Source organism: Neolamprologus multifasciatus, chromosome 8, assembly GCF_963576455.1.
Source record: "Neolamprologus multifasciatus chromosome 8, fNeoMul1.2, whole genome shotgun sequence".
NCBI classification, from domain to species: domain Eukaryota; kingdom Metazoa; phylum Chordata; class Actinopteri; order Cichliformes; family Cichlidae; genus Neolamprologus; species Neolamprologus multifasciatus.
Window position 1 is genome coordinate 27,433,650 of NC_140446.1, and position 11,103 is coordinate 27,444,752.

At 43.4% G+C, this 11,103-nt stretch overlaps 2 protein-coding genes across 7 annotated transcripts in view; one reads left to right on the forward strand and one right to left on the reverse strand.

Annotated features, from left to right (window-relative positions):
• Window positions 1-11,103, forward strand: part of LOC146513251 (uncharacterized) — a 234,897-nt gene that overhangs the window by 179,424 nt on the left and 44,370 nt on the right. The window lies entirely within an intron of this gene.
• Window positions 1-11,103, reverse strand: part of ccdc57 (coiled-coil domain containing 57) — a 189,414-nt gene that overhangs the window by 5,372 nt on the left and 172,939 nt on the right. For 3 of the 6 annotated variants that reach the window (XM_085171365.1, XM_085171363.1, XM_085171364.1), the window contains exons 2-7: window positions 10,461-10,535; window positions 8,487-8,645; window positions 8,201-8,363; window positions 7,219-7,311; window positions 402-600; window positions 103-249 (exon numbers count right to left, since the gene is read on the reverse strand). In XM_085171365.1, coding sequence (XP_085027491.1) covers window positions 103-249; window positions 402-600; window positions 7,219-7,311; window positions 8,201-8,363; window positions 8,487-8,645; window positions 10,461-10,504 — 805 coding nt within the window. In that variant the 5' untranslated portion in view covers window positions 10,505-10,535. Of the gene's footprint in view, window positions 1-102; window positions 250-401; window positions 601-7,218; window positions 7,770-7,813; window positions 8,364-8,486; window positions 9,571-10,460 lie in introns of those variants that run through there. The other 3 variants (XM_085171362.1, XM_085171366.1, XM_085171367.1) reach the window with 3 other exon arrangements.

Consider the following 11,103-nt stretch of genomic DNA (forward strand, 5'->3'; position numbering starts at 1 on the left):
GCTGCTTAACGCCTCGTGTTCCTCTCTGTCATCTACAGTGTTTGTGTTAGCTGACGTGATGTTTTTGGCTTATATGGAGGAAATTAATAGTATGAATAATACCCGCTGGATTTTCAGGCTGTGATCTGCCTGGATCGAGGTGTTGTGGGTCCTCCGTGGCTGAAGCCAGGCCTGACAGTCCACCTCCTCGCTGCTCCTCGAGGGGCTTACCTGACAGGTGCACCTCCTGCTCCACAGGCTGACGGCAGTCTGAGTCCAGTTTTACAGAGACGGAGAAGGAGTGTTATAGTTGAGCTTAACACTCAGATTGTCCACAGCTATTATTTTATCTTAGCATGTGTGTGTAGTTTGTCACAGAGATGCAGAAACTCATCGAGGTTTGTATACAGAGCCAGCAGCACCTGCTGTGTCGCCTTTGGAGGCTGAAGATTCCTGATACGCAGGTTGCACTGGTGCCTCAGCATGAGGTAAGACTAGAAGATGGCCGAGACCCTCCATGTCCTTTCTCATCTGGGTAACCACAGCACGCAGGGCGCCGTTCTGCTCCTGTAGACGCCGGATCTCCACCGATGCCAGAGAATCCACCTTTGGAGTGAGACCCTGTGGATTTAGATGGTTTTGTGTCGTGTAAGTGATGTTTCACAGGAAGAAGATTTTTGTGTGGTGAACGTTCAGATCAAAAATACAAAAAACGCTGAGACTGCAGGGACACCAACAACACAACAATAACTATAAATCTGCTTCCATCAGTACTGAACATGCAGAGCTCTGTGCCGCTCTCAGACATGTGCATCATCGTACAGCTTTTTAATCATAATTATGCAAATTTATGGGTAACAAAATTACAAATGTTTTGAGCAAAGTGTTCATCCTAAATGTACCTGTAACACCTACAGTTCTAATCGCTCTAATAGGATATTATGGTCGACAGTATCGAACGCTGCACTGAGGTCAAGAAGGACAAGCACAGAGATGAGTCCACTGTCAGAGGCCATAAGAAGATCATTTGTAACCTTCACTAAAGCTGTTTCTGTGCTGTGATGAGCTCTGAAACCTGACTGAAACTCTTCAAATAAACCATTCCTCTGCAGATGATCTGTTAGCTGTTTGACAACTACTCTTTCAAGGATTTTTGATATGAAAGGAAGGTTGGAGATTGGCCTATAATTAGCTAAGACTGCTGGGTCTAGAGATGCTCAGTCATCAGTGATGGACAGGACAGTAAATTACTGCCACCTTGTGGCCACAGCAGAAATGAGCATCTGTGAAAGTCACCCCAGTGATTCTGACAGATGTCCATCACATGCACCCTCAGATGGTGAATTCAAACCCAGGACCTTCTTGCTGTGAGGTTAATCACCCTTCTATTAGCTTCTTGTATTCATCTGAAAGTCCCATCATCATAATGACCAGCATGTTGTAGGCAATGAGAGCACGGCAGAAATCAATAGCAACAAGACCGCTATCCAAGCCGAGCCACTGGTGTGGCTGAAACCCAGGGATCCAGCTCGCCGGAGCCGTCTCAGCGCTCCTCAAAGAGGGAAAGATCTCGTCGTAGTCTGACTCAACGGAGACCCGGGGACACCCCACGAGTTATCATTGCTAAATCAAACAGCAAAGGAGATGCGGCGGACATCCTCAGGAGTGTGCGCAGAGGTAAACTAATCGCCATATTCCCCGATGGCCAGCGTGGAGAAAGCCAGGGCAGCTTTCACCGCGTGAGGAAGATACTCCACGGTAGACCGGGAGTCCACATCCTGTACCCTGCCAGATTTCATGTCTCTTACAACAACGTTGAAAAAGAGTTTGTGGATGCTGCCAAAGCCATGGATTGTCAAGGAAAACATACTTTCTTCAGCAGGTGGTGATGATGATGGTCTTATCTCCTGGACCGAGGTGGAGGTAACTCGGAGTTCTTTATGTCAGTAAGCTACGTCACAGCGCTCAGTTAGTCGTGCAGGCCTGAGTTCCACTATTGTTCTAGCAGACAGCACTGATGTTGGTTGTACTGAGACTGCTCGCAGCAATTTTCCCCGAACTTCAGTTCATCATCATATGAAGACGTCTAAACTTGAGTTAGCTGCATTCGAGGACTTGTTGACTTTTTGTCTTGTTGTTGTCTGACCTGCTCAGGTCCCTTGTTCTCCCAGGGATCATTTGATGGGTAAAAAGCTTGTACAAGGTGCTTTATATATTCGTTTTTGGTTTGTTGGTTTGTCCTATGCTAAGCAAAAACCTCGGATCATCATGGAGTTCAAAATTACTTATGCTCCCAGATATCTGTCGAACTTCACTCTAAAGAGTTAAGATGGATTTGCTTAAAGTCACAAGTTATAATGTCAAAGGCCTCCACAGCCCCGTTAAAAGAGGTAATACTGGGTCAGCTACAAAGTTTCAATTGTCACATAGCTTTTTTATCTGATGTTGAGCATGACAAGCTAAAAAGGTCGTGGGCACAGCAAGTGTTTTATTCATCTCACAAATCTGGCAGGAAAAGAGGGGCGGCTATCCTAGTACACAAACACATACATGTGTTTGTGTGTATGTGTTTGTGTACTTCCCACTCACTACATATAAAGACCCAGATGGAAGGTACATTATGGTCAATGGCTCCATCGATGGAGTATTGGTTTCTCTCTTCAATATCTATGCCCCTGATGAGGACGAGCCAAAGTTCATACAATGTTTAATGTTCTGGTATTTTACTGCTTGGAGTGATTTTGACTGTGTCACCTTACATGGACAAACAACCAACATGGACAAGGGTCAACACAACTCCGGAGATATCGCCCGTAACTCTATCAGATTACCAAGGCATACATTAGAGGTTGGAAAATATCATTTGCAAGTGCCAGAAAAAAAGGGAGGCCAGGTGGTGGCACCTCGAGCAACAACACACAAACACCACAGACAGCCGACGAGCTGTCCGATCTGAAAGTGCTGCGTAGTGAGATTAATGGTTTAATTAACGAAAAAATTGAGGGCAATTTAAGATTCATTAAACAAAAGTATTATGAACAAGGTAGCAGGGCTGGTAGATTGAGAAACAGCAATCCTGTGATATGGTCCAAAAGCTGAGATCGAATCAAACACTAATTACTAAACCAAACCAAAATGGTTGCTTTGCCAATTTTTTCGAGTCATTATATAAAAATTCAGATACATGCACGGATGACAGTACACTGTCTGATTTCTTAGAATAGATCAATCTAAGAACACTGCGAATCGGTAGCACAAGAGTTAGATGAACCAATCAGGAACAAGACATTTTACAGGTGATTTCAAACCTTAAAACTAAAACAAGTCCTGCCCCTGATGGTTTTATTAATCATAAAGACTTTAAGGAAAAAGATGCCCCCTTATTACTTTTTTTTATTTTTTTTTGCCTGTCCCATTTGGTTCTTTAGCCGTCAGAATTGTTGTCTGAAGACCAACAAGGAGACCCAATGGATTTATTTTGCCAAATGGATCATCATGGCATTGCCGTATTGGTCCATTTGATCGACCTTTGTTTTTATTATTTATTTTATTTTATTTTCAGTTGTTACAGACGGGACAGACATGAGTGAGGGATAGGAAAGGGAGAAAGAAAGAGGAAGGAAAAGAAAAACAGAAGGGGAGAGGGACAGTGAGAAAGGGGGGGGGGGGGAAATATCTCCAGGATCACCTGTTGAGAGAAAAAGAATAGAAAACCAAAGCAACATACTAAACAACACCATCGCATTAATCTAGCTAAGTGTAAACAGCAGTAAATACTAAATATTGAATGTTGTTGTGCAGCACGCAGGACAGACAGCGCACAATGTGCTTTGAAGTAGCAGCCAAGAAAGGTGTGATTTAAGTCTACGAACAGTGAACACCTGTGTGCACACCTGTGTGGATCGGCGCGCTTGTATTCAAATGGTTTCCCCATGTAATGGTCTGCAAGAGGATGTAGAGAGCCATAGTCCCGTCCCCCAGGCCCCCTGCCCCCTTATTACTAAAAGCTTAGCCCTGCGCTCCAAGCAGAAGGAAATTGGGTTAAGGCTGCTGACCTTTGCAAGCGCCATCTTACCCTTTCGACCAAACATACATGACACAAACATCACAGGTTAGAGAGGTATAACTATGGAAAATGCACAACATGAGGCAAGACGAGGAGAAAAAAGAACTCCGCCCAGACTGAGCTGGAAAAACCACCTCAGCACGTGGCTAAACACTGAGAAGACAATAAGATCATGTTCTCTAACATTTCACTTAAGATGTGCATATGGGGGAATGGACAAGGGTCACACTAAAGATTTGGCGTAGAATCAAACAAACATTTGGTCCAAAAGAAGTTTTAATTGTATCAAGTTTCCAACCTGCAGGGTTTTTGTCCTGTTATGGAAGACCCTGGCTTCAGAGCATGGTCAAATAACGGGCTTCATAAACTTTGTCATGTTGTGAGGAATGGGCACCTGAGTTCAACAGCTGAGAGGTCAGTTTCTACAGAGCCCTCTGATGACATGGTCCAAAAAAGATATAAATTGTGGCCACAAAATCCTACTTCATGGGCATGAAACACTTGACTGATAACCGTGATCCTTCAGGCCCTTGCAGTTGGACAATAAAATCTATCCCAGCGTCCAGGTCGTACTTACGTCTGTAAAGCAACTGGGCTCTCAGGATCCTGTTTTAACGTCTCTCCGTAATAATGGTTCCTTGCATTGCAGGCTTTTCAAAATGCATTTGTAGCTCATCCCCAGCCTAAAATAAAACCCATTCATACCGTCTCTGTCCACGGTGTACAGGTTTAGCCTACTTATGCTTATGTCTCTACGCAGCTGTCCAGGATTGTATCAATATGATGTGCGCACGTCATCTATTTAGTTGCCACAAATGCGTAATTCGTTGCCACGTTTTACCCAATTCGTGCCCACAAATGAGCATTTCGTGCCCACGTTATACTATTTCGAGGGCACGAAGTAGTATTTTGTGGGCACAATTTATTTATTTTTTGGACCATGTCATCAGAGGGGCTCCGGGAGTTTCAGCTTCCTTCTTCTGACTTTTTTAGATTTTTGCAGCTAAGAAGTTTTTTGACAAAACATAAAGACTGGAGGCAAGTTTGGAGCCCTCACCCATCGAGGAAATATCTCTAAAATATTTCACAGTAATTCCTCCCCAAAATTGATTAGTAATTTCTATCATGCATTTATGAGTTTTAATACAAGTGCAACTTTGGATATTAAGGCCAGGTGGGAAGCTGAGCTTGGCACTCATATCTCAGAGGAGACTTGGGAAGAAGAGTTCAGTGAGGCCCATCTGGTGACTAATTCTGGGCTGTGGAGAGAATTTAAAGGAAGGTGGTCATTAGGGCTGGGCGATATGGCCTAAAATTCATATTGCGATATAATTTGAAGCATGTGTGGTAACGATATATATCATGATATATTCTTTTCTTCTGTATAACGTGTTTTCCACACTATAAGGACTTAAAATCCTTTAATTTTCTCAAAAATCGAGAGAGTGCCTTATGTATGAATTCTGGTTGTGCTTACTGACCTCGAACCGATTTTGGCTGCAGAAATCTGTTAAAAATGTTTTAGTACAACTTTGGTAAGCTCACTGCTTGATGGATTGTCAGAGCATTACGCTGCCGTAGTGAGGAGCTTCACGGAGTAATCTGGGTCCAAAACTCCGTCAGCTTCAGGTCCCAAAGTCAAACGAACACTAAGAGTTAAAAACGGTCTAAATTCTTTCATCTTTAATTAAATCATCAGCGTTGCTGCTTTACCAGGTGTAACAATTAAGTTTAACATCCATGAAAACAGAGTTGATTAAATTTAACGGAGTTAGAAGTTAACAGGAAGTTAGCTCGCTAGTTTCCACCTAAACATTTCATACCATGTTCTGACTGAGAGATTTCTGAAACTAATTCAAACGTACAGCTCTGCTACCACTTCCAACATAAATGAAGACAGAAAACTAAACAGCATTGACGTTTGCAGGGTTACTGAAGTTGGACTAGCTGGTATATAATGTTGTGCTACGTGATTGCTAGCGACACAGCTATGTTAGCATAACATTAGCACAGTGAAGCTGGAGGACGAACGCCAACTTTTTTTCCACTCGATAAAAGTTAACGTGAGGGATTCTGGTGGTCAGGGACAAATGCAATCGCATAGCAGGATGCTATACACGGGCCAGACTTCAGTCAGGAGAACAACTGAGATTATTCATCCACAATACGAGGTTAGTCATTAATATACTGCAACAACATGGGAACAGAGCAGCTGCAGAGAATTCAACATTAATGAATCAATGTTACGGAAGTGGAGGAAGCTCAGTTTTTGGCTTTCCCCATATTTCAACAGTGCTTCATCTCTTTGCTGTGACTGTCGGCATAATTTGCAGATGATAATGGTTGTAGCCGCTGCCATGCTTTCAACCAAAACAGGCGCAGCTTGATGACATCATCAACATGCGCTATCGCGATAGAGCGGTGTAGTCAAAATCTCTATCGTTGGCCAAATTTATATAGTTTCTATCGTATCTCGTTTATATTGCCCACCCCTAGTGGTCATGAGATGTTTTAGACCCCAGACATCGTTGCTAAAATTAACCAACTCCTGACACTTGTTGGTGAAATTGCGGTTCTCACTTAGGAACCCATTCACACATATTCTGGTCATGTCCAAAGATTAGCTCCGTTTGGAAGGACGTATCTAAAGCTCTCAATAGTTTCCCAACAACCATTAACAAAGACCAACAGTTAGCCATGTTAGGAGTACTACCCAATGGTTTTACAGGAAACAATAAAGAGCTCTTGAGAATCCTGCTTACAGCAGCACTAAAGTGTATCATCATAAATGGTTAAATCTTGATTGATAAAGTAAGAGAGATTTATCAGATGGAGGGAATAACACATGCTCTGCAGATGCAGAGAGGATATGATGACCCATTCATGCTTGTTGTTTCAATAATCCAGCAGAGGTTCACTCTGATCATTTATTGCTACTAAGATCGCCACGTCTTATTAATATTATATGAATTTTTTTAAATGTAACTTCTACATTGCTGCCCTGTTCCTGTATCTGTTCAGCTTGTGAACATTGACAAGTATAAGTTGCAAGGGTTTAAATTATAATAGAAACTGGGTTTTAAAAAAAGCTGGCTGACAGCAGGAGCTCTACTCCAGCACGCTTTGGCTGAGCAGCCAAGCTGATGTTAGTGTGTGGTTAAACATGTGCTCACCTGTACAGCCTGATCTCGCTCCCTGCTAGTGGACTGGAGTAAGACGGTCAGGTCATGCAGCTGCTGCTCTCTCTCCACCAGCTCAGCTTTAGCCTGACACATGAAAACGGTGTTACATTCATAAAACATCCTGGGCTTTGAAACCAGCAGCTCTCCTCTGTCAGTGTGCTGAAACAGGTCACTGCTGGTGGGGGGGTGGGGGTGGGGGGGCGAGCCTGCTGCCATTACCAGCAGGTTTGCTGTGTCTCCCAGCACAACAGCATGGAGGAGCACAGCAATGGGATGACTGGCTCTAGCCATAGAATACCAGTATGGCAGAACTGTGTTTTTCACAGATGAAAGAAGCTTCACCCTGACCACAGGTCACACGTGAATGAAGCTGTGGAGAGTGTTATGCTGCCTGCAACATCGTTACAGACACATCATGTGATGGGGAAGGACATTCATGTAGGGTAAGGACACCCTGATTACATCTTGGGATGAAATCCTTGCACCAGTGTCAGACCTTATGCTGGTGCAGTGGGTCCTCATGTAAGTTCAGTAGGACACCTCTGGGACATTATGTCGCGAGACACTCCCAGGTTGCACCTCTGACTGTTCAGGAGCTCCATGATGCCCTGATCTGTCATCTCATCAGGAGCATGCCCCGATGTTGTCAGGCAACGTGAGGACCACACAAACTCCTCAGTATCATCTCTAACTGCTACAAAGAAATGTCATCCACACAGACTAGCCTGCTGCATCCGAATCTCTCTGTAATCATGTCCATCAGTCAGTCCTTTCATTCCTAACATGTCCATCAGTCTGTATCAGCTCTCACCTCTGGTTTTTTAAATGACACCTGCTGACATGAACACGCGTGTAACAGAAAACACGTGAGAATAGTCTCTTTTTTCTGTCCAGCATCACTGCAGGTATTTCAGTTAGCATTAGTGCTAAAGTGCACAGAGTCTGTTGAATGGGTTATGTGTGAGCCGCTGACCTGGTCTCTGGCCTCGATCAGGTCTCGTATTAGCTGCTCGTTTGCAAGGTAGTAGTCAACCTTTATATCCTCAAAGCGTCGCTGCCACTCCAGCTCCATCTGCACTCTGTTCTTCTCCAAGACTTCCTCTCTGTTGAGGCCAGCTCTCAGATGCTGTTTGTACCTGACAGGAAATTATAAATACAAAGAGATGAAGCCCATACTCCCTGTTTATTACTCCATTCAATGCATCAGGAAGGACCTCCATGGCACTCCCGACTTCGTATTTCTTCTTTCCCCCTCTCACCTTTCAGTCTGTTTCCTGCTGCGCTCCAGCTCAGTCCTTAGTGTGGTTTCTCTCTCCTGCAGGCTGATGATTTGTGTGTCTTTCAGGACCATTTCACTGGACACCTGCCTGACGTACTCATCCCACTGAGTCCACCTTTGTGGCTGCTCTGTGTGAAGCCTTTGAAAATGCAGACAGAATAAGACTAGTACTTAAAATATGGGCTATTATATTTTATATGTGATATTGCTGTGTGTTGGACTGAGCCTTTGGGCACATGGCGAGAAAAGGTGGCTGAGGAGGAGGACGCAAAATGAAATGCTGCTGTGAGAGAGACAGGAAGCTAATCCAGACACGCCCACATGTCAGGGTCACCGTGATTAAAGCTCATGGGAGAGTTTTAGCAGCTATGGTATCAGTTTCAAAATCCAAGGTCACTTCCTCGTTGAGTATTCATAATTCAATTCAGTTTAGTTTTATTTATATAGCGCCAAATCACAACAGCAGTCACCTCAAGGCGCTTCATAGATACAGAGAAAAACCCAACAATCATATGACCCCCTATGAGCAGCACTTTGGGGACAGTGGGAAGGAAAAACTCCCTTTTAACAGGAAGAAACCTCCAGCAGAACCAGGCTCAGGGAGGGGCGGGGCCATCTGCTGTGATTGGTTGGGGTGAGAGAAGGAAGACAGGATAAAGACATGCTGTGGAAGAGAGACAGAGGTTAATAATAACTAATGATCACATGCAGAGAGGTCTGTTAACACTCAATGCATCATGGGAATCCCCCGGCAGCCTACGTCTATTGCAGCATAACTAAGGGAGGATTCAGGGTCACCTGGTCCAGCCCTAACTATATGCTTTAGCAAAAAGGAAAGTTTGAAGCCTAATCTTAAAAGTAGAGATAGTGTCTGTCTCCTGAATCCAAACTGGAAGCTGGTTCCACAGAAGAGGGGCCTGAAAACTGAAGGCTCTGCCTCCCATTCTACTTTTAAATACTCTAGGAACAACAAGTAGGCCTGCAGAGCGAGAGCGAAGTGCTCTAATAGGGTGATATGGTACTACAAGGTCATTAAGATAAGATGGAGCCTGATTATTTAAGACCTTGTATGTGAGGAGCAGGATTTTGAATTCTGGATTTAACAGGAAGCCAAAACAGGAGAAATCTGCTCTCTTTCTAGTCCCTGTCAGGACTCTTGCTGCAGCATTTTGGATTAACTGAAGGCTTTTCAGTGAGTTTTTAGGACTTCCTGATAATAATGAATTACAGTCGTCCAGCCTGGAAGTAATAAATGCATGAACTAGTTTTTCAGCGTCACTCTGAGACAGGATATTTCTAATTTTAGAGATGTTGCGCAAATGGAAGAACGCAGTCTTACATATTTGTTTAATATGTGCGTTGAAGGACATATCCTGGTCAAAAATGACTCCAAGGTTCCTCACAGTGTTACTGGAGGCCAAGGTAATGATGAGCTCTGAAACCTGACTGAAACTCTTCAAATAAACCATTCCTCTGCAGATGATCTGTTAGCTGTTTGACAACTACTCTTTCAAGGATTTTTGATATGAAAGGAAGGTTGGAGATTGGCCTATAATTAGCTAAGACTGCTGGGTCTAGAGATGCTTTTTGAGTAAAGGTTTAACTGCAGCCAGCTTGAAGGCCTGTGGTACATAGCCGATTATTAGAGATAGGTTGATCATATTTAAGATCGAAGAATTAATCAATGGCAGGACTTCTTTGAGCAGTTTTGTAGGAATGGTTTCTAAAAGACACATTGACGGTTTGGAGGAAGTAATTATTGAAGTTAACTCAGAAAGATCAATTGGATCATAAGAACTTTATTACTTCATTAAACTCAATAGGTGCTGTTTACTCGTTTTACTGCTGGTTAGGGTTAAAAACACAGCTGACAAAACACTGTGACTCCAAAGGCTACGGTGACTCACTGTTATTTCAAACTGAGGTTCTACAGAAGAGTTTGGCTCTGACTTACTTCTTATTGTGGTAGTCTCGCTCCACCTGTAATTTGTCCTCCATCTGCTTCAGCTCATCTCCACACTCTTATATTCTGCAACACACACACACACACACGCACACACACACACACACACACACACACACACACACACACACACACACACACACACACTTTTACATAGCTTTAAATAACATCACTGAAGTAAAGGCAACTCCTCGCAGTTGCACTGAAGTAAAACTTGTTAATGTAAAGCAACAATCCCAAACAGCCCAAACCCTGGACCATGACAGCAGCACTGCCGAAGTTACACAGTGACTCTGTGCAGTGTGATCTCTCTGACCTCCAATCACTTTCAATAATTAACTGTTAATTCTGTCATTACGGCTGACAGGAATAATAACTAACCACATGCATGTGTGGTCCTGCTCCGGCCCTTAAACATACTGTGAAACATATTTCTGCATATGACATATTTCCTGATATCGTTCTGGGGCCCTGTCCTGGTTTGGGGACTGCATGTTATCTAAACAGGGACAATAGAGGTGCATGGAATCTAGTTTGCAGAGCTTGTTGCATTGAAAATTAAACAATGACATTTAAATATTTAGCAAAACCAATTTGTCTTTCCAGATCCAACGTCTTAGTGTCTATTGATAGC